Genomic DNA, 24,276 nt, shown 5'->3' with positions numbered 1-24,276 from the left:
ATTTCTCATTCTTTGTGGTTTGCAGGAGTTGATTAGGGATAACGGATAAGGTTTTGGCAACATACAATATATTCGCATGTGGAACAAAAAATAAATAAAGGGGTAAATGTTGGATAAGGAATAAGGTTATGGCGACACCTCGTCCAATGAAATCAGAGGGGTCTCTGCCCGATATCTGACCTGTTCACTTCACTCTGCAGTCTCACTCTCTGCTCCTCTACCCCGCCATTCTTTGATTACAATCGTGTATCTTCTGCAATTGATGCAAAAGCAAAGTGATGGCCTCAGCTTCTCCAATGGCCAGCCAGCTTAAATCCAGCTTCACCTCTCCAATCACCACCAGACCTTCCTTGCTTTCTCCCAAAGGCCTCTCTACCTCCCCATTCTGGCTCTTCCCTTCCAAGAGACTCTCTTCCTTCCCCATCAAGGCTGTCCAATCTGACAAGGTACTTTTACTTCTCATCATACATTTTCACTTCATCTATGTAAGTATTAGTGTCACTGACTATCGCTAACAAAACGTACTGATATAATATTGATATCTTGTTAATGGTGTGTTTGTCATTTTAAGCGGTGTTTTGTATAGAGAATATTGAATATGAATATACTTCTTATACATTTTAGAGTAAACTGCCAATTTGCCCTCTCAAGTATTACTTAACTTTCGATTTCCCACCAAAACATTTTAATTGGAAAATTAAGGATTTAAACTAATATTTTTGGCCGATTTCCCCCTACTGTTAGTTTTTCATAGATTTCATCTGACACACCTAGATCTGGAATGTCCACCTGGACTTCGAATCGAGTTGTGCTGGCCGACTCCAAAATGGTGATGGAGCCATACGTGTAGTGATGTGGAAAATGTGAATAAATTTAAACCTAAAAGTGCCTAAATGGAAGAGTGCGCTTATGAGCAGGAATGAACCAATTTCATATGTGATGTCAGAGCATAAGTAAAGTATAGTAAGGTAGTGTGAGAATCATACCATCGAATGTAACCACCTATATCAAGATTTGCCAAGAATCCTCGTCAACACGAAAGCTCAGCACTAAAACCTGGGGGGGGCGAAAATCAAGGGTGAGTGGGCCTAAAAATAAAGTTTTATAAAACCTTTTTGAAAACAGTATAAGCCCTCCCAGTAAAACAAGTATAGTTTCCAAAATATACATACTATGTATAATATAAAAATAATTATTGTAACTTGCAATATTTTAAGGATTCAATATGTCACAAAATTCGTAAATAGGCATATAACTTCTAGTAATCACAATATCTCGCATAATTAAATCTATCACATCGAGTGCTCATCGACATATGCTGACACACAAGTTCATGCAGAGGTATTCTGACATGAACATGACTGTCATGTGAAGACTGGCACTATGCGCATCATATACGAGTCCTAATTGCCTATAGCAATCTAGGACAGGATTGTCACCTACAAGGGATCCAAAGTGAGTGTATGGTGCGATGTGCACATACACGTGAAAGACTGACCCTGGTCCGGGTGAGTACTAACACCGGTGCAACAACGATGAGCAGATAATGCAAATATCATCATGCAATGGGAAATCAATAATTCGATAATTCAATAACCCAAGTCAATGAAATATTATTCATAACCGTAAATACCACTAAGGCATTCATACTAGTACACATACCTATGTATCCCATAGGACGTAGTATAATTGCATGAATTCCGTCAATATGGTAATTTTATGTATACATTACCCTAACCTAGATGTAACGTAGAAAATTCTTTATCAAATATATAAATGGAAACTAACAAATATATATACACTATATAAAAAAAAGACCTACTCACAAATACTTGCGAGGTCGCAGCCGTTCGAACTAGGATAGTCGGAGTTTTTGATAGTAATTGCACCTAAGCATAATATTATGACCCATTAGTAAAACTCCACTAAGACAATTAAATTTGGAGAAATGGAGTGCGAATTTGGAATCAAGGCGTCGAAATACTCTAAGGAGAGTCCCGAGTAAATTTTGTAAAAGTCAACGATCAACCCTAAAAGTCAACTGAGACGCCCTGGTGGTCAACTATGTTAAAACTTTGGAATCTTACTAAATGGATGTCAAAAATGGACTCAGGACGTCTAAATTAGCCTAGAAGGGTTTTCGAGAAATTTATGAAAAAGTCTAACACAAAGAATATTCCAAAGAATATTCTTAGAATATTCTAGAGAGCCCATTTCAGAATTGGATCGAGCTGGAACAGTGGCCCAATTGTTTGGGCTGGGTTTGGGCTTAGGTCTTTTTTTTTAAACCGGGTTAGGTCAACCCGGTGGGCTTACGGGTTGCACTCGCCAAACCCAATGAATGAGAACATTGGAATTTTTTGCGGTAAGGATTCGAATTATATCATCTTGGTCCTCAGTCGTGGCCGAAAAATGGCCAAAAAAGGGTCTGCAAATTTGCGTACTCGCTGACATCTGGGGAGAAGTCCCCACGTCTTCTCTTTGAAATTCCCCCGTCCAAAACGCATCCCCACGATCAATAATAACTATGAGGATAAAAAGGAAAAAGTTTAGAGTCCCAAGGCTTACCAACACGAATGGCGATGATTCATTGGGAAAGTCATGAAATCTCGTCGGGAAGTATGGTGATGGTACCATTGATGCTACTGTGCATCGAGCACATTATCAAATTTGATAGAGTGTTTGAGAGGAGCAAGAAAGATGAAGGTGGTTTGGTGGGTGTGTCATTGAGCTTGGTGTTCGCCGCTGCACCATCTCGGTGCAGCCCAAAGAGACGGGGAAAGGTAAAGGGTTCTGAGAGAGATAAGTGAAGAGAGAGAGAGAGAGTTAAGTGGTGAGGTGACATGAGGTGGCAACAAGTGATTGGGTGAGTAAAGAGAGGGAGACCTAGATTTCTGGGAGGATGGGATACGGTATAGGACATGAGTGGGGTATGGGCCCCATATGGCTCACAAAACAAAACAAAATATCTCTAAATATGAAATTACCAATATGCCCTCCAAGTTCGTAGTTTCGTAAAATTTTACCCGTAGCTTTGATTTCGATTTTGTTTACGCCTACACGTTTGTAGTGATGAGCTCGACGAGGATACACTAAAAGAATAAGTCATACGTTTCTCTAAACAATGGTCAACGGAAATCAAAATCTTTGCCTCTAAGGGCATTTTCATCAATTCACACTTTTAAAATTTATAAAATCGTAGAATTAGGGACGGGTTGTCACAATCTATCCACCTTAAAAAGGAAATTTTGTCCTTGAAATTTGAAATCATTTGTTATACAAAAATAGTGAAAAGACCGCAGAAAAATAAATATGTAAAGAAGATATCAAGTTAGAGCGGTTGCATGAAAGAGAATGTCATTCCGTCGCGATCAGAGTGCAATGATTCCTCTTTCATGCTTCCAAACTCATACTTTCCTTCTCCTTCAGTACAATACTATAATATAATACTTTTTATAAAAGCATAAAGTCGAAACTATTATATATATATATATATATATGTAAATAACATCACGTCAAAATACATACATACATATATATATATATATAATAACGTAAAGTTAAAATAATTGTACTGAAATTAAAACTGAACATAGAAATTACGCACTCGTAGCGTCACGTAACATAGAAATTACGCACTCGTAGCGTCACGTACTCTGAAGATAAATGTGTGATATCTTTGGGTCATGCCCAAACAATAAATAACTAAAAATGCTAACATAAAAAACCCTACTTGTCCACTTGTTTAACAAACACAACGAATAAGTTATTGATATTACGGTCTGCAGTCTGCGATATCGACAGCTCACCATTGTCTCTGTAAGCACGTAAAAAATTTCTGAGGGTGCAATATTACCATCTTGCCCCTCATTGGGAAATACATATAAATCGTCTAATTAGCACCTCGACCAAGCTCCTGTACTACCCTCTTGGGTGACGTCGTCAATAGCACACAAATTTGCTACATTGTAATCTCGATCCTTCAATGCACCTATTCGCAAAATTCTTCTGTCAATCATGTACTGTGTATAGAATCTCTATGCCATATATCAAATGGTGCCATACACGTAAACAAAATAGTAACCGTAATTACTTGCAACTTTAATAAAAAATAAATGTTTGTTACAACCATACCAAGTTTACAAAACGAACAAAACACAACATGTACACTAAGGTCTGAGTAGTTCGTCAGTCTAACCGTTAGTTTGAGGGTGAAATGGGGTACTGGCAAAAACTTAGTACACATGGTCTTCAAGAAGACTACCAAAGATTTGGAAGTAAACGCACATTACAAATAGATACAATAGCAGTACGCACACCATGTACCCGGACAATGTAGTTCACAACACCTTAGCAAGCAGATTCATAGCAAATTTCTCTCAGATTTAGCAAGAACTATGTCAAGAAGGCTAAAGAAACACTTAAGAATTTGAGGGTCAAAACAAGTCCATCAAATCTAATATACAAGGTAACTGGAGTGAATGCATGACATCTCGCTACAATGGTAGCTTCCAAAAGATTCAATCACCAATGGTATTTGTTGGGTGATTGAAGCATTAATGGTCAAAACTAAAAATTAGATGTCTGAGCAATATTCCTAAATGATTTGTTTGCTTCAGAAGCAATACGAAGTCTAGTAGGGTAGACATGTACTCAAGGTTGACTGGAATGCCTTCCGGCATAGAGGGTGAATGTGGAATCATAATCAAGAGTAAATATCGAATGAAACGTCAGAAAATTTGATAAATTCAAGAATGAGATCACGTATTCCAAGAAAAGTACCAATCTAAACAAAGGTAACATTTCAGAAATTTGGTATAAAGTTGACTACCAGTGTTTAGAGAATTTGCTCTCGTTGCTAGGGTAAGTGAGAAAGCCATGGGTAAGACTACTATGAATTCAGCTACGGGAGAAAACTTGAGTTTCAAAAGTTTGTCGGAGTGATCATCAACTTGAAGTAGGGGTTAACTGTTTTTAATCATCACCAGACTGAGTTGCTAAAATTTAGGTACGATCCTAAGGTTCAGTCTTTCACCTTTGCATATAGGTTTGAGGTTTTCTTGATCAAGTGTTTGGTTGGGTAAATTCCTAATCGGTAAGCTTAAGTAACTAAGTTCTCTCAATGATGTAGGACTTCATCGAAAAGATGCAAGGAAAACTGGTGTAGTACTAGAAAGTGGATCGATGATGTACTTCACTTCACCATTTGGTGATATCCCAGGTAAAATTTTAAGAAATGATGCCAGAGATATACGTCCTCAAAACCTATCATACTACTTCCTTTCAATACACCACGTGCTACCAGGTTTTCACAATTTTCTCAATGCTCATTTCGCTCTTACGGCGAGAAAATAACTCGTGCTTCAAACTAATATTTACTTGTGGAAGTGATAAGAAAGATGGCTGGTCGAAGTGGTTTTGGTTACCTAAGTGGAAAATATGGTTAAAACAACTACAAGTTTATTGTTCTCCAATAAAGTTTACTCCTAAGTTTCCAAGATTTAGTTTCTTCAGCTCAAGTGGTCACTGTTAATCAATCTATCTGTCGCGCCACTAATTAACGCATATATGATACTTTTGATAATTTTTATATTGTTCGTTAACCAAAAACTGTGAACCAACATTATGGCATAAGGGTATCACTCCTAGATACTAACATATGTCCAGTATCATAAATCATACCGCCTGAATGCTGGTTGATAGTTCCTAGATATTGGATAATATAGTCAATTGGTAGGGCCACTCGGGTGGATAGTTTCAGACGATTGGTAAGAAACTGTTCCAGTTGGGGTGGTTTCATTAATTCTAGGGAAAATACTTGCTAGACGGGGATTTCTACTAACTGTGAGTATAATAACTCGTACTCCTATGCCTATACTTATCGAAATGACGAGTACATCACCAAAAGAAATTCTGGAAACTAGTATTGGTTAGAATGTCTTAAAATCGAAAAAGGAATTTACTAGTAATTTACTTTAGGATGGACTTAAACAGAAGTCGGTCTTCCTCCTGAAGATCCGAAATGATCACTAGTGCATTTGAAAATATTAGTGATATCGAGGACCAAAGTGGTTGTCACCCAGGTGTTCTTCTGTCAAGTGCTACCACTTTAGCACCAGGTTGTCGCTCAAGACATTTCTAGAATCTTGACGAAGTAAACTTTGTAGGAATTCTAATAGATGGTATACTAACGGATGCTACCAAGGAATCAAAACTATTCTTGGTTTCCTAACTCGAAAGAGTTGGTAAAGATGACAAGATAATAGTAGTGGAATTAATGAGTAAAGTCCTCGATGGTACACAGTTACCGACACAATAGTCCTGTTTTAGGGCCACAAACTCATCTCCAAATTGGGATTTTCCTTGGCAGGATGGTTCTTTGTTCAAAGTCTAGAGGTGGTCGCCGAAATGTTCTTCTAACATGTCAATAAGTCATCTAAGTAACCCATAACTTAGGAAAAGCTAACATGTTTTTTGTATTCGAGGAGGTGGCAAGATTAGACACTTAGGTTTGAGAACCAATCATGCTTACATCATGCGTGTGATGAACGCAATTCTACCCAAACTTATGCTCTGATACCAAACTGACACACATCGACCCGAAATGTCTACCTAGACTCCAAATCGAGCTGTGTTGGCCAACACCATAAGGGTGACGAAGCCATAAGTGTAGTGATGTGGAAAATGTTAATTATTTAAACTAAAAAGTGCCTAAATGGAAGAGTGCACTTGTGAGCGGGAATGAACCCATTTCACCAGTGATGTCAGAGCATAAGTAAATTATAGTAAGGTAAGGTGAGAATCATACCATCGAAGGTAAACACCTATATCAAGATTTGCCAAGAATCCTAGTTGACACGAAAACTCAGCACTAAAACCTGGAATGGCGAAAAACAAGAGTGAGTGGGCCTAAAAATAAAGTTTTATAAAACCTTTTTGAAAACAGTATAACCCATCACCTTAAAACAAGTATAGTTTCCAAAATATACATACTACATATAGTATAAAAAAACTTACCGTACCCTGCAATATCTTAAGGATTCAATATGTCACAAAATTCGTAAATAGGCGTATAACTTCAAGTAATCAAAATATCTTGCAGAAATAAATATATCACATCGAGTGCTCATCGACATATGCTGACACATGAGTTCATGCAGAGGTATTCTGACATGAACAGGACTGGGTGTAATAATGATTTACGCTCTAGTACTACAATCACATGAAGACTAGCACTACGCGCATCATATACGAGTCCTAATTGCCAATAACAATCTAGGACAAAATTGGCACCTATAATAGATCCAAAGTGAACGTACGGTGCAATGTGAACATACACGTGAAAGGCTGGCCCTGGTCCAGGCGTGTACTAACACCAGTGCAATAACGATGAGCAGATAATGCAAATATCATCATGCAATGGTAAATTGAATTTTGACTACTTGCGAGGTCGCAACCGGTCGAACTAGGATAGCTGGAGTCTGTGATAGTAATTGTACCTAAGCATAATATTATGATCCATTTGTAAAACTCTACTAAGATAATTAAATTTGGGGAAACGGAGTGCGGATTTGGAATCAAGAAGTCGAAATACACTAAGGAAGGTCCCGGGCAAATTTTGTAAAAGTCAACAAAAAAGTCAATTGTCAACTCTAAAAGTCAATCAAGACACCTCGGTGGTCAACTATGTTAAAACTTCGGAATCTCACAAAATGGAGTCCAAAAATGAACTCAGAATGTCGAAATTAGCCTAGAAGGGTTTCCAAGAAATTAAAAAAAAAATCAACACAAACAATATTCCAGAAAATATTTTGAGCCCATTTTAGAACTGTGCCAAGCTGGAACAGTGGCCCAATTGTTTAGGCCAGGTTTAGGCTTAGGCCTTTTTTTCAAACCAGGTTGGGTTAACTCGGTGGGTTCACGTGTTGCACCCGCCAAACTCAATGAAGGAGAACATCAAAATTTTTTGCCAGGAAATTCTTCGGCTTCTTTTAGCTTCAAAACTCCACCAAAATTCGCCATTAAAATACAAACATGAAGCTAGGAGGGTAAGGATTCAAATTATACCATCTTGGTTCCAACCATGGCCGGAAAATGGCCGGAAAAAAGTCTGCAAACTTGCGGACTCGCGGGAATCTGGGGACAAGTCCCCACGTCATCTCTGTGAAATTCCCCCGTCCAAAACACACGTCCCCACGATCAATAATAACTATGAGGATAAAAAGGAAAGGGTTTAGAGAGTCCTGAGGCTTACCAAGTTTGTGAACGACGAAGGTTCAGCGGGAAAATCATGAAATCTCGTCAGGAAGTATGACGATGGTGTCATTGCTACATCTGTGCATTAAGCACAATATCAAGCCGAGAGAGTGTTTGAGATGAACCAAAAGGATGAAGGTGGTTTGGTGGGTGCGTCATCGGGCTTGGTGTTTGCCATTGCACCATCTCGGTGCAGCTCAAAGAGACGGGGAGAGGTAGAGGGTTCTGAGAGAGATAAGTGAAGAGAGAGAGTTGAGTAGTGAGGTAAGGTGAGGTGGCAACAGGAGATTGGGTGAGTAAAGAGATGGAGACCCAGATTTCTGGGATGATGGGATACAAGATAGGGCATGAGTGGGGTGTGAGCTCCACATGGCTCACAAAACAACACAAAATATCTCTAAACATGAAATTACCAATATGCCCTCCAAGTCCTTAATTTTCCAATTAAAAAGTTTAGGGATGAAATCGAAGGTTAAGTGATAATTCATGGGACAAATTGGCATGTTACTCTACATTTTAAAGGGGATTTTTGATATAAAGTCACTAGCATTAAGTTTAGTAGTACACTTGTAAGTAGTAAGATTTTAAGTTCGACTCTCGTAAATAGTTACAATATTTAATTATGACCTATTGTATGATTTAGCGCAAATACTAGTGTTAATAATAGTTTCCTAAGTTTAACAAGTTTCTAATTGTATGGTATGATGATTGAATCAATGTTGCAGCAAAATTTCCAAGTGGTTCAACCCATCAACGGTTTCATTGGAAGCTTGGAGACTCCAGTGACATCAAGCCCCTTGATTGCTTGGTACTTGTCCAACCTCCTAGCCTACAGGACGGCAGTCAGCCCACTTCTCAGGGTTATTGAGGTAAGACATGAAATACAGACAGTTAAATCATTAAAATACATAACAAAGTAGACTCCACAAAAATATGTATCAAAAGCGCATGTCTCTGTATTCCAACCTATGGAGTGTGGGTCTAAGTTTCAACGAATGATATATAGAGATAAACACACCATTATGTATACATGATAATAAAATTTGGTTCCCGGAGCATTATTATATTCATAAGAAAAAAAATTGAATTAGTCGTAGTGTGCTATATATCTAAACTAAATGTCACATTTTAAATGAAAATACGCTTAGTTCTCAGTCATCTCATGATTAATTTAGACCGTAAGTGCGGGATATGTTTGACATAAAGCTTTCATCAAAATCAAGCATGTCATACACAATATACCAAGGATTGAGTACTAGGAACATTTGTACTTATGCACCATTATGCATGTATAATATGATTAAATTAGTAATCAATACTGTTTCTTGCAATTAATAATTGGGTTTTTATCACAATTGGTCCCTGAAATTAATCTTCACCATCCAGATGGTTCTTGATTCCTCAAATTGAAAATCAATCAATGTAGTCCCTGAAAATAGGTGTCGCAAATCAATGTGGTCATTCCGTCACAATTCTGTTAAAAAATTCGTTAAGTGCATCAAAATGGTCCTTAAAATTGGCATATGACATCAAAGTGGTCCCTTAAATTAAAAATCGATCAATGTAGTTCTGCAAATAAGTGTCCTAAATCAATGTAGTCCTTCAATCAAAATTTTGTTATGTGCTGATGTGACATATAAATAGATTACATAAGCCTAATTAAATTTAAAAAATTACAAATAGGTTTAATAATTTAATAATAAAAAATTGTGAACCCAAAAACCCAATCCACATTCCTCTACCTCCTTTTCAAAAAAAAAACAAAAAACAAAAAAACAAAAAATCTTAATACATACAACTTTACACACTTCGACATCCTTCACCATATTGAACCTGGATCAAGATCACCTTTGGGGATGGCTTGATTGATTGGCAACGACTTCTTGAACATCACCGTTAACATTTAGGCGATCAACATCCTCACAACTTTAATCTTGGAGAGCTTGTTTGGTGCTTCCCTGGTAGTTTGGTGACTCAAAGAACGACGATGTTTGCCTTGAGATAATGAGGTTATAATCGAGGTGCATCTATTGTTGGTTGAAAACTATTTCCAAACTCTCTCCTAGGCATTGGTTAAACCTTGTGCCTTTGAGAATTTATGGAAGGGAGCTCTCTTCGGAATAGGTCCTACTATGAGAAAAAAAAAATTCTATTGTGCAAAAAGGTATTTAGATAACTTATTAAATTAATTATTATACCCACGTCAGCACATAATAAAATTTTTACAGAATTGTTGCGGAATGATCATATTGATTTGCAACACCTATTTTCTAGGACTACATCTATCGATTTTCAATTTTAGGAACCATCTTGATGATGTGAGTCAATTTCAAGGATCATCTTGATGGTGCTAGTCTATTTCATGAACCATTTGTGATAAAAACTCATCAATCTTGTGAGGCCCATTTATGTGCCACATCAGCACTTAACATAATTTTTAATAGAATTGTGAATGAAAGATCACATTGATTTGCAACACATATATTTAGGAACTACATTGATTAATTTTCAATTTCGGTGACCATCTTGATGGTGAGGGTCAATTTAAGGAACCATTTGTGATTAAAATCCTTAAAAATTACCAGTCGTGTATGTATGCCTTGGAAATGGATCATCTCTAGATTCCTTTCACCAAATTCACCAAATCAACAAATCCGGCCTTTGGAATTTGATCCAACGGCGAAAGCCTCATGTTTTTAGCCGTTGAATCAAATTTCAAAGGCACAGATTTGTTGATTTGGTAGATTTAGTGGAATCCCTTTCCGTATGCCTTCTTTTCAACTGATTAAACTATTACCCACAAACCCAAAAACAAGATCTTTTGGAAGTGTAATCTTGAATCAAATCAAAGAAATTCCCAATTGAAAGACCCGTGTGAAAAGCGAGGAAACATAAGGAATAATATTTTGTGTAATATTTTAAAGAAAGGTAAAATATTACTGCAGATAATAAGTCCATTGAGGCAGCTTAACCAAGAGGCCGAAACTGGAGGTCCGACGGCTCTTATGGAATTGTTTCCCAGTTCTGATAAAGCCAAAGCTGCGGTTCCAAGTTGTCTTTCGGGTTAAAAACAAAAGAACATAAGGGTATAAACGCGTATTCAACTTTCGCTTTAGGCTTCCGAAATTGTCAACGATGCAACCAAATTTGGCCAAATCTTTTAGGAACGACGGTCACTTAAGTCCGTGAACGTGTGTATCTAGTTTATCACCATTAAAATAATTAAGGCTACAAAGTTGGGTTGAAATTCCAATTCTGATCCAATGGTATTTGATTTTGGAAAACCGAAATCAAATATGATGACATCCAAAATTCCGAAAAGATTAGGAGCAAAATCAGAATGTATCTTACCGTCGAAAAAAAAATTAACAAAAAAAGGATTAGAATTTGGAACCCAACGATTCCAATTCGATATGATTGATATTCAAGCTTAACATTAAGAACTATCCACTATGTTGTTTTTTTTTATGGGGAAAGAAAATTTCATTAAAGATAGAAGCCCCTCACACAGCCGGAGCCATTACAATCAAATAACAGGGCTAAGTTTGCTTCAAAAGGAAGACAACCATCCCATATACAAAGATTATCCATTTTCAGCCCAATCGACAACATAGTGTCTGCATCAAAATTTGCCTCCTTGAAAACATGGCCCCACTGATATCCTAGAAGAAAGAGGCACGCCACCTAATATCTTCAATGATAGAACTCAAGTGCCACGGCGCTTCGCAAGCCCCATGAACAACATCAATGATAAGCTTAGAGTCACCCTCCACACACACATGTGTCAGGTTTATCCTCCTAGCCCATATTAGGGCCTCACGTAACGCCATGGCCTTAGCAATATTGATGGTGGAGGACCCCAAACTCATAGCACTAGCGAGAATAGGCTTACTGCTCCAGTTCCTGATAATGAAACCTCCTGCCGTCACGGAGTTTGACACCAAACCGTCGAAATTTATTTTAACATATAGGTGCAATGGACAGCTCCTTAAAATAGTCATTAACCATAGCCATAGCTCGAAGAAAAGCTCTGCTATGGATAGGCTTTTCATTCCTGAAAATGTTTCCATTTATATTATTCCAAATCTGCCAACAAATAGAACTAGCTTTGCTTAAATTGCTTACAGCATTTGAATTTTTGTGAGAGAGGGTCACAAGCCAATCACTTATCTTGAGGTTGATATCAAAATTTGATAAAGACTTATCAGTGGCATAACTCCAAACCTGCTTAGCATAAGTCTTCAAATGACGATTATGGCGGAGGCTTATTCAACTTTTCCTTACCATTGTTGGCTTCAATGGTGTTTCAGCTTCTTAATAGTCAAGTGGAGATTCACGTCTTATACCCCACATAAAGTGGTTTCTATTATAAACGTCCAAATCAGGAAAATCAAACTTGTGACGGTTCGACAATCCACTGAATTTGGAGGGAACAATATTGTGATTGGTGCTATAGGAATGAATCATCCATAAGCATTAAAGTTAGAACATTCGAGTTCTAAGACATGGTTTTCATGGCTGTATTGTTTTATGAAAAACTTTGGGTTTCAAAGGCACTAAATTTGAAACTACATGTTCAATTTAGTTTATGAATGTTTAGTTCATAAAGGAGAGGTTCTTGCAAGAACACAGAAGACAATATATAACTAAGTGTAATGGATTTGAGTTGCTTCAGGAACTCAAGTGTGAGTGCTTTAAGACTACGAAAGTGAGTCAACGGTTCAAAGAAATGAAATAATTTATTGAATCGTTAATGTCTAAAAGTGGGCTTCAGGCCAATAATTTTGGATTAATTATTAAATTAATGGACTGCAGGTAACTTTTAATTAATTCAATAGATCGAGACCATTTGGGGTCAATCGTAGAAGCAAAAATAATTATAATATTCGGGTTAAAATTATTTAGAATGCCAAAAATTAGCATTGGGTTTGAAAAATCATAGCCCAAACACGATGGGCATGAGAGCCATGAGTATGCAAGGCTCTATCGGGTTTATTGGGCTTGGGTTGGCTGCTAAGAGTAGCCCAATGCATGGCAACAGGCCACAGGCTGAGGGAAAAAAGCCCAACAGTAGCTCTGTTGGCATTTTGGGCCTAGATCAATGCAGGAGCAAGCCCAACCCAAAGGTTGGCTTACGGGTGTTGCGAGGAAACCCTAGTTGAGGCTGGGTTTTGATTTTTGGGTCGTAGGGACAAGCCTAATCTTCAAGATTGGTTTGTGGTGTTGCGGGCCGTGGTTGGGGACTAGTCCAATAAGCAGAAAAAATGTTGTAGATGGGCCAAGGCTTCAAGCCCATGTCAGTGACAAGGTCTAGCATGCTTCTGGCATACGGGTTGAGTCAAGTTTGGTCTTGCGTTGTAAGCCAGTATGATTGTCATCCTAGGTCGAGGCCTGGTCGAATTCTGAGGGAAGGCAACAAGCCCAGAGGGCTGCGCAAAGTCCAAATCAACGTCCCAAGGTCTGTCACACGATGGTGCCGCAAGAAATTACCCAATTTTGTTTTTTTTTTCGAGTCTAGGGTTGAAAAACCCTAATTGCTTCTAAATTAATTTCGATTCTTTGACTCACAAATTCCACATAGCGATTATATAATTGCGTATGCATGAACATATATTTTCGAATCAAGGTCATTTCAAATATCTTACTTTATTTTAAGCGTACCGGAGTTGCAGAAAACACAAAAGCCTTTGAATTTGTAGAAGATTCGTCTCAGAAATCTGGAATTGCATCTCCAATGTGTTGTATCACGTTCAATACAGAAAAATTAAATTGAATCAATAACATGTAGATCAATTCAATAAAATAATAAATTAATCATAAAAGGAATGATTAAAATGTAATACTCCCCTGATTGAATAATAAGCTCTCTTTAACGTAGAGTCAAGAGCGTGCTGATAACGTGTTGTAGACATAATTTACTAAACGATTATGGAAGCCATAAAGAGAGTAAGGTGCGGCAATAGTAGAGAGAAGAAAGAGATGTGTAATGGTAGGTGTGTTCTATTTCACCCCATTATGCTTTTATTTATAGTAGTAGGGAAGGTTACTTCCTTACCCTTTTAGAATTACAACTCTAATAGGATATTAACTACTAAAGGGAATATAAAAGATATCTCTAGATATGTTATGATTTACACAATCACATTCATATTCCAATAGGACTGTAACAATTATAAACTTATTAAATTCACAATTTTAGTAACGTGTTGCATATTTTATGTGTGTGGTACGAGTACAAGGCATGGGCCGCTTGTAATATTTTTGTTAATTTTCTAATGGATTGTTATTTTTTCTAGTCTTGAAAAACGAGTATAGGTCAAAGTTACACTACTTCTTGGTCGCCATCAAAGTATAAAATATCGATGATATTGGAAATATCAGTAGTCCAAAAACACGGAAATATCGATGGAAATATCGGGATATTATCGATATCGATAAAAATAATATGGAAACCACGGAAATTGTAAGAAAAACTTGGAAATTTTTATTGAAACTTTGTAGGATGTTTATTTAGTCAATTATTTATTAGTTTATCACAAAAAATTAGAAGGAAATGCATTGCATGATGGATTTAACTGATTTAAGTTGATTATACAGCGAGCTGGCAAACATTGTGAGTATAGAAAATATGTAGTAATTAATGAAAGAAGTTTAAACACACCATAATCATTTATATATAATGAATTAGTACAATATTTTATACTTTATACATTGCACGGTAAGATACATGACTGACTTATTACCCTTTATTTTTTTTATTTAAGAATTATATGATTGTGAGGGTTTTATTTAAAATTTATATTGAAGATTGGATTCCTTGTTCCTTGTCTGCACATCTCCTTGAGCCAAGAGCCACCAGCTCTTTTTTTTTTCTTGTGCCGGAGCCAACAGCTCTCTGTTAGTATTTTCTGACAAAGCTCTCTCACTTTATGTCAAAATAAATAATTATTTCGAAACACCCATAGAAAAATGTCAGCTTAGAACACGTGTTGCGCATCCATGCATTTGTTCCTTAGGATTCCAAATGAAAGGTCAGATCTCTCTCTCATTTCTAAATGCAGTATAGAAATTCGAGAGCCCTCGCATTTCTCTAGAACAGACAAAAGACTCTTCATTTCACTCATCCATCTCTCTTCTTCCTCCATGCTCTGCAAGAGAGAACCAGAGCCAATCCTCCATAACAGCATGACATCAATATAGTGCCCACCTCTCTCTAAATATGAAAATGGTCTCCATAAATCTTTCAACTGACATCTAACCTCGCCTTTCTCCCTCTCCTTCTCGTCTTTGCAACTCGGCGAACGCAGAAACCCTCCGGCGAGTTTCTTGAATTTGTCCGGTTAGGTAAGCTTCAGGTTTACCTCTTTCTGTTCTAGATTGAAGCTTAGATGTGAATTTTAAGTTCTATTTCGTGTTTTTCCAAGGTTTTGGGACGAAATCGGCTTAGGAATAGGTACACCCATCTGCGGCGAGGCCGTGGGTGTCAACGAACTTTCCGAACACCTCCGACTGTTTCACGGCAAACAGAATATATAAAAATATTCATCTCGTCTTCTATTTCATTTTGATACCTAGATCAGAGTCTAGGGTCCTCTCTTAGAGTTGGCCGGAGCTGTAGAAGCTCCGGCTTTCTTCTCCGAGTAGCACAATTCCAAAATATCGCGATAGTTTCGGAAATATCTTGATATTATCAATATTATCGATAATATCGCGATATTTTGACGAAAACCCGTTGGATACCTATTAAAATATCGGTACCGTGAAAAACCGATAATATGGGCACCATCACTTAGCGATCCCTACCAGTAATATTTGTTGATTTTAAGTTCCCTTAGTTACAAATTTTAAGTTCCCTTAGTTGATTTTGTTTATTGATAGTCTTCACGTTATGGAAACCTATAAAGTGATGTTATGCAAGTAAAGTATACACGCTACACACAAATATAAAGAATTTAGCGAGGTTTGACAAACTTTACCAATTTATCGTGTGATTCCTCTTGAGTAATCACCTGCACTATAGAGAATAAAAACTCGGTTACAATAACTTATTGGAAATCCTTATGCTAAACCCCAAAACCTTGCTTTAGAACTCTCTATCACTCTTGGTTTTTTACCCTTGTATTCTCTATGTTGTTCGTGTGAATAATCAACCTCCAACAAGCCTCTTTATAATACATAGATCGATAGTTACATGTCTTACAAGTATAATATAAGATTCCTAAATCCTTTTAGAACAGGAAAAACTAGCTTATTTCCTAATCTTAAATTTATTGGGATTATAAAAATAAAAAAACCTATTTCTCAATTTTTATGAAAAATAACCTGTGCACATTCCTTTTATCTTTCCCAAAACATCAATTAGAAACCCGAACCTATTTGGCCTTGTTATTTTGACTAGCCAAATCACAATTTTGGTAAGTGGTGGAGACTTTTTTCCAAGAAAATACCGATGACTTAGCAAGAACTAAAAAAATAAAGTGATAGATCGAACCTAGGGCTCACTTTTCTTTGTTCCCCATAAATACCACAACGTCCTGCTGCACTCGTCCATACCAGCTTTCAACTTTCGATTCACCTCACCACCCACCTTTTTTCACAAAACACAAAACATATATATTCTTTTGGGTTTGTAGATCACAATAGCATATATTCTTAGCTTAATTTGTGTAAAGCAAATTAAGCAGAAGAACAAAATACTGCAGAATATAGTTGAGAAGCTCACAGGCCACCAGCAAAATGGGAATCATGGAAAGATCAATGGGACTGTGGTGCTGATGAAGAAGAATGTTTTGGACTTCAACGATCTCAACGCTTCGGTTCTCGATGGCGTGTACGAGTTGGTCGGCCAAGGGGTTTCTCTGCAGCTCATCAGTGCCGTTCATGCTGATGATTCCAGTGAGTTCATCTTTTCAGTGCAAGATTATACGGTTTCTGTGCATGATTAGGGAGAAAATCAATAATTGATAGAGTTTTCATCAAGCCTAGAGATCATTAGTTTTGTTTTAGATTGGTTTAAGATTCTGGTTCTTTTTCTTTGATGCATTATTTATGATAAGATTAAGATTGTTAAACTCACTCTTCCTCTTTCTCTGGTGGATTGGTTGCGTTCTTAATTCTGCAGTAATGCTATTCTTACCAGTAATGTTATTCTTACCATGTTTTTATACCACATTTATATATCATCTTATATAACATCTGATGTGGACAGTCACATCATTTAAATTAATCAGAATTTAATTTAAATTAAAAAGATTTAATAAACCAATAATTTAAAAATAAAAAAAAACTAAAATTAATGATGATTGTGGAATACAAGAAGTCTTCTCCTTCCTTCCCTGTTCAATCCTGCTTCTTCTCTCGATTCTTCTTTCAAGCTGTCATCTTTGCTGAGATAGTAGATGACATCAGCATCTAGGACTGCAACCACTCTAAACCCAAGTCCCTAGACGGCGTTGGTGGTGGTGGTGGCGGCGGCCAGCTCTGCCGCTGCATTGGCAAGGTCTGCATGGTTGATGTCATATGTTATCCTTAGAATAGCATTACTGATTCTCATCATGTTTTTATACCATATTTATATACCATCTTATGTGGCATCTAGACAGCCATATCATTTAAATTAATCGGAATTTAATTTAAATTAAAAATATTTAATAAACCAATAATTAAAAAAAAAACTAAAATTAAATAATGATTGTGGAATACGAGGAGTCTTCTCCTTCATTCCCCATTCAATCCTTCTTCTTCTCCCGTTTCTTCTTTCAAGCTGTCATCTTTGCTGAGATGGCAGATGACATCAACCATGCAGACCTTGCCAACGCAGCGGCAGAGCTGGCAGCCACCACTTCCACCAACGCCGTCTAGGGACTTGGGTTTAGAGTGGTTGCAGTCCCAGACGCTGATGAAGTTGTCGTCGAAGGTCTTTAGGGTCTCCAAGGCATCAACAATGGTGGCGGAGACAGAGAGGGACCTCAGGGCCGGCTTGGCTAGACAGAGGTCGGATACCTCGTACCTCAAGAAGCTCACTGCCATGCAATTACAAGTTAAGTGAGAATGGTTGGCAGGCGGAGGTGTATTAAATGTTTTTAATTTAAATTAAAATTTGATTAATTTAAATGATGTAGTTGTCCACATCAGATACCACATAAAATGATATATAAATATAGTATAAAAACATGGTAATAATTTTTCTTTTTCTTTTTCTTTTTTTTTTTCACAATAATTGATGGAGTAAATGCTATTTTTGTTAAATATGCAAAATTGATTAAATTACTTACTCTCTAATCCAAGTAGGCAACAACTAATGATAAAACTTACTTCTAATAGACAATGTGTCGCGATCAACTTTACGTGAGTACCCTTGTTTTTGTTTCTTTTTTAATTTTCCGTCCTTTTCTACGGCTGAGAATGGAAACAGCTTTACGACATATCTTCAAATAAACGACCTCGATCACAAAAGTCGGTCTATTTTTTTCCATTTAACTTTTGGGGTCTAAAACCTGTGTAAAAAGATAACCGTGTTTGCTTCCAGTCCTGAGGCTTTTATTCTATTTTTATTTTCATTGCGTTACACTGTTAGCCCTCTATGGTCCGGCATGGACCGGACCCATATATTTGGATCATGAAATAAGATCGTATGCTGAGAATCAGAATTAAAATATTAATGGTGCACAACATGAGGAATTATATTAATTGGTCGGTGATGTTAGAGAGATCATCTTTTGTAGACTACATGATGTGTGATGGTTAATAGTTAAACTCCTTTAAATCATTAAAAAATAAGTTCAACTATCAACCTTCACATTATGTGTTCGATAAAAGATGAACCAAAAATTCCAACACTGGCATTTTCCTATTTGGGTTCTCTACCATTTGGAATAATTAGTCCAGTTGTGATTATGTCGTCATGATAGCTTGATGGGAATTCGAAATAGTAGGTTAGAAAATTGGTGTTGGTTTGTGCAAAAAGTGACATAATTAATCTTGTGAAAAATAAGATAATGATTTTTAAATCATGGTTATTAGTCATTCCATTTGTTGTTTTTTCATAATGGCCATGTCATTAACTGATTACACAGGTACATTAATCTTACCTTTGAAAGCCAACTATAAGTCTAAACTAGACCAATCACATGATAGTAACTAAGAGATGTTGAAATGCTTCTTTGAGTCTTTTCGTTCTCTAAAAAAGGTGGACTGCCATAATTTGGCCACCAACTGGTAACTTCTTACAAAAGAAAAACCTACCAGTTTAACCTGAAAATGAAGCACCATGCAACTGGACGTGGCTTTTAACCCTTTTTGTTACTATGCTTTTTAACTTTTTTGCCAGATCCAATTCCTTTGTTCTTTTCCCTTGAATATTCTAATAAAACTTCTTCAGAGTTGTTCCTAATAAAATTTGAGCACAAGAATATGTGAGTTAGGTCAGTTATACATGATAATGTGCTAATTCCCTTGCGGTCAAGTTCAAATTCCATTCTCTGTAAATCAATTAAGCAGTATATAATATCATATTGTAAAAGATGAAAAAAAAAAAACTCGAGCATATGAACTCTCTATATTTTCTTGATTGATAAATTAATTTATGACTAATTGATATATCAATTTTGTAGAAAATGGATGGAAGGGGAAGCTTGGACAGCCAGCTTATTTGGAAGACTGGATTACCACAATCACACCTTTAACAACAGGAGAGTCTGCATTCAAGGTTACATTTGACTATGAAGAGGAAGTAGGAGTTCCAGGAGCATTCTTAATCAAAAACAACCACCACAGTGAGTTCTTCCTCAAGACCGTCACACTCGAAAATGTTCCCGGTGAGGGCCGTGTACACATCGTTTGCAACTCTTGGGTGTACCCTACTGAAAAATACACCACAGACCGTGTTTTCTTCGTCAACAAGGTAACGAATGATTTGCACGTATCATCAGTACCTGCTTTAATTTTTTTTTTTTTTTTTTTTTGGTGAGATTGAGAATATATGGTATCCTAAGCTAAAGACTAAAGTTCATGCCTGCTATATGTTTGTGCAGACTTATCTTCCAAGTGAGACACCATTGCCGTTGCGAAAATACAGAGAAGAGGAGCTAGTACACTTGAGGGGTAATGGAAAAGGAGAGCTCCAAGAATGGGACAGGGTTTATGACTATGCTTACTACAATGATTTGGGGAAACCTGATGAAGGTGCCAAATACGTCCGTCCTGTTCTCGGAGGGTCTAGTGAGTACCCTTACCCTCGTCGTGGAAGAACTGGCCGACCACCAACTAGGACAGGTTAGCGATCTGCAATATTTTCTCTATTTTTTTAGAGTTACTAATGAGAATCCAAAGTTAATCTAGTTTTCGGTATCTTTAGAGTTAATGTTTATTAAAAAGTGTAAACTTGATATACTAATATGGAATTTAATGAACTGATGATGTTATGATCACTAAGATTTTTCTGATCTTATTGACAGATCCTAACAGCGAGAGTAATCTGCCGCTTATTCAGAGCTTAAACATCTACGTTCCAAGGGATGAAAGATTTGGACACTTGAAGCTGTCAGACTTCCTTGTTTATGCCCTGAAATCCACAGCTCAGTTCATTACACCGGAGCTAGAATCCTTGTTCGACCAAACTCCTAGCGAGTTTGACAGCTTTGAAGATGTGCTTAAGCTCTACGAAGGAGGCATTCCGTTGCCTGAAGGTTTATTGAAGGATATTGGAGACAAGATCCCTGCGGAGATGCTGAAGGAAATTTTCCGAACTGATGGTGCACAATTGCTCAAATTCCCAAAGCCTCAAGTGATCAAAGGTAACGAAAACATTTTGAATTTAGAGCCTTACAACACAAGCAATAGCCTACGAAATAATGCACTATTTTCTTTCGTCTAAGTTCTGACTGATATTTTGATTGGGTAAAGAGGATAAATCTGCTTGGAGGACCGATGAAGAATTTGCGAGGGAAATGCTGGCTGGAGTAAACCCTGTCAACATTGCTCGTCTCCAAGTAATCTTCGCATAACCTTTCGTGGATTTTCTGCAATGATAATGAAATAAATGGACACAAGAGACCAACAAAACTTTCTAAATGTTATTTTTCGCTTCATCTCTAATCATGCATCTTATTGAATTGCAGGAATTTCCGCCAGCAAGCAAGCTAGATCCAAAAGTTTACGGTGATCAAAACAGTACAATAACCAAAGAACATATAAAGAACAACTTGGATGGACTAACAGTGGATGAGGTAAAATATTTTATTCGTTTCGTTGAAAGAAAAAAAAAACTTACAATATGCTGTTACTTTGCAATTAGATTATGTTGGTTCTGTATCAAATTGTAATGGTGAAAATGAATTTGGTTGAACAGGCACTCAAGAAAAACAAGTTATTCATACTAGACCATCATGATTCACTGATGCCGTACCTGAGGCGGATAAACTCAACTTCGAACAAGATCTACGGTAGCAGAACTCTGTTGTTCTTGCAAAATGATGGAACTTTGAAACCATTGGTGATCGAGTTGAGCTTGCCTCATCCCGAAGGAGATCAATTTGGTTGCATTAGTAATGTCTACACACCAGCTGAACAAGGTGTGGAAGGTTCCATATGGCAACTGGCTAAAGCTTATGTGGCTGTCAATGACTCCGGAGTCCATCAACTCATCAGCCACTGGTTGAACACTCATGCAGTGAGTGAGCCAGTTGTAATTGCCACAAACAGGCAACTAAGCGTGGTTCACCCGATTTACAAACTTCTGCATCCTCACTTCCGTGACACGATGAACATCAATGCATTTGCGAGGCAAATCCTCATCAATGCTGGCGGTATTCTTGAGACGACAGTTTTCCCAGCTAGGTATGCCATGGAGATGTCATCAGTTGTGTACAAGGATTGGAATTTCAATGAGCAAGCTCTCCCTGCCGATCTCATCAAAAGGTAAACAAAAAATTTATACTTTCGGACTTTGAATTGAATAAATCAAGAGAGAATCAAGGTGCATAAATAAATAGTGGTGTGCAAAAGTAGAAAATGGGGAGCGGAAATTATTTACCTTAGTGATAATATTCATTTCTTGTTCTAATCACGTTGCCTTGGCTTTGATCAAAACAGAGGAGTGGTAGTGAAGGATAAAAATTATCCACACGGTCTTTGCCTACTGATCGAGGACTACCCGTATGCTGTCGATGGGATTGAAATCTGGTTTGCAATAAGAACATGGGTTGCAGACTACTGCTCTTTCTACTACAAGACCGATGATATAATCCAGAAAGACGCCGAGCTCCAATCCTGGTGGAAGGAGCTAGTAGAGGAAGGCCACGGTGACAAAAAAGACGAGCCCTGGTGGCCAAAATTGCAGACTTTCGAAGAGCTAGTTGAAATCTGCACAATTATCATATGGACTGCTTCTGCCCTCCATGCAGCTGTCAACTTCGGACAGTACCCTTACGCCGGATACCTTCCCAACCGCCCTACTATAAGCCGAAAATTCATGCCCGTAAAGGGAACTGCTGAATACGAAGAGCTCAAGTCCAACCCCGACAAAGTGTTCTTGAAAACAGTCACTGCTCAGCTGCAGACACTGCTTGGCATTTCCCTCATTGAAATTTTGTCAAGGCATTCTACTGATGAAGTGTACTTGGGTAAGCGAGACACGCCCGAGTGGACAGCAGATGCTGCGCCATTGGAAGCATTCAACAAGTTTGGAAAGAAACTGGAGGAGATTGAGGAGAGGATTATAAGTATGAACAATGACGAGAAGTTGAAAAACCGCGTTGGACTTGTGAAGGTGCCTTACACTTTGCTGTTTCCTACTAGTGGAGGTGGACTTACTGGCAAGGGAATTCCCAACAGTGTCTCAATTTAAAGCTTCTGTAGTACTAATTATAGTTAAATAGTAAACTAAGCAAAGGTTAAATGTGATTCTTTGTTTGTGTGATATGCTAGAAGTATGACCTAAAAATTGTAGGTGGAATAAATGCCATGTAAATATATTGGCTAACTGTTCAACATATATTTATAATGTATTACATAATTTGTTCTTAGTAAAGCGTACAATATCAGCAAAATAATTATGGACAACCATAATAATGTTTTTTTAACTTTCTTTTCTGTTATTAATAAAATTCCTTTCGTACCATTGAGAGTTGAAAAAAAAACCATAACAATGCCATTTACCACAAAAATCGAGTCGAAGTAATATGTTTTTACCCCAAGTAAATAACAAATCTTATTCTAATAAATTTCGTTGAGAGGAAACAACATATTGTATAGGTCTTTTCGATTTACATTAATAAATAATTTCATATTTAAAGTTAACAAAAGGCCAGAAACAATTTTTCTCAACCGAAGTCAATCCAAACAAATTTTTCTCTCCAATTAAGGCCAATACCTCTTAATTAAAAAAAACGTCATTGTTGAGCTCTCCTTATAAGCGCAAAACGTTAATGACTTAGTAATGCGTACCGTTGAAATTTGATCTAACGACTACATTTATTATAACTTTTAAATGGGCTCTCTATTCGTAACCGTTAGATCAACCAGGTTTCTCAAAAAAACGTGTTTTCATAAGAGCAAGATGAACAATACCAATTATTACAACTTTCCAGATAATATGAATTTCTTAACTACCCTAGATAGTTTACTTGTAAGAAATTTGATATGGAGCCTGGAGAGGGCATTCGCAGTCTTCGATTAGTTTTTCTCAGCAATATAGAGTTGAAGGCGTTGCCTCAGCCCCCAATGGCTGCCAGAACTCACTATTCTTGAACGAGTAGAGACTAAATATTGCCTCGAAGTGTGGAGTGAGGCTTGCCACAGGATGGCTAGTGTGATCTCAGATATCACATTTTTATATGATGGTGAAAATCAAACTCGGGAAACAAAAAACACAAAATACAAGATTTAGCCTAAGTTTTTAGTGTGACAACAAATTGATGTTTTATGTTTCCCAAGAACATAGTCTAAAATAATAAAAACATAATGTACGTATAACATAAAGTTAGAGCTTTTAATAATAAAAAAAAAATCATGTAAGCTATC

At 37.2% G+C, this 24,276-nt stretch overlaps 1 protein-coding gene, 1 long non-coding RNA gene and 1 pseudogene across 3 annotated transcripts; 2 read left to right on the top strand and 1 right to left on the bottom strand.

Annotated features, from left to right (window-relative positions):
• Positions 1 to 74: 74 nt before the first annotated feature.
• LOC103433950 (probable linoleate 9S-lipoxygenase 5) lies at positions 75 to 23,284 on the top strand. Its single transcript, XM_008372255.4, has 10 exons — positions 75 to 446; positions 8,982 to 9,125; positions 16,959 to 17,151; positions 19,869 to 20,158; positions 20,289 to 20,529; positions 20,712 to 21,050; positions 21,160 to 21,245; positions 21,375 to 21,482; positions 21,605 to 22,173; positions 22,348 to 23,284. The coding sequence occupies exons 1-10, from the start codon at positions 279 to 281 to the stop codon at positions 23,099 to 23,101; spliced, it is 2,892 nt and encodes a 963-aa protein (XP_008370477.2). The 5' UTR covers positions 75 to 278; the 3' UTR covers positions 23,102 to 23,284.
• Positions 205 to 8,483, bottom strand: LOC108173166 (uncharacterized). Of its 2 annotated transcripts, XR_011580214.1 has the most exons (4): positions 8,255 to 8,483; positions 6,809 to 6,878; positions 987 to 1,056; positions 205 to 438 (listed from the first exon to the last, which is right to left on the bottom strand). It is a non-coding gene; the product is annotated as an uncharacterized lncRNA (long non-coding RNA). The 2 variants fall into 2 exon arrangements; XR_001789797.3 differs by lacking the exons at positions 205 to 438; positions 987 to 1,056 and adding an exon at positions 3,600 to 3,991.
• On the top strand, positions 10,244 to 10,373 carry LOC139195690 (U4 spliceosomal RNA; annotated as a pseudogene).
• Positions 23,285 to 24,276: the final 992 nt, after the last annotated feature.

This window comes from Malus domestica, chromosome 04 (genome assembly GCF_042453785.1).
Source record: "Malus domestica chromosome 04, GDT2T_hap1".
Taxonomy (NCBI): domain Eukaryota; kingdom Viridiplantae; phylum Streptophyta; class Magnoliopsida; order Rosales; family Rosaceae; genus Malus; species Malus domestica.
This window is presented reverse-complemented; position numbering and strand designations above follow the sequence as displayed.

Excerpts from the sequence above, each read along its gene's own strand:
- LOC103433950 (XM_008372255.4), top strand. The coding sequence starts at position 279 with ATGGCCTCAGCTTCTCCAATGGCCAGCCAGCTTAAATCCAGCTTCACC. Across the intron at positions 21,051-21,159 it reads AAAGCCTCAAGTGATCAAAG|AGGATAAATCTGCTTGGAGG; the intron begins GTAACGAAAACA and ends GATTGGGTAAAG. Across the intron at positions 22,174-22,347 it reads CCTGCCGATCTCATCAAAAG|AGGAGTGGTAGTGAAGGATA; the intron begins GTAAACAAAAAA and ends TGATCAAAACAG.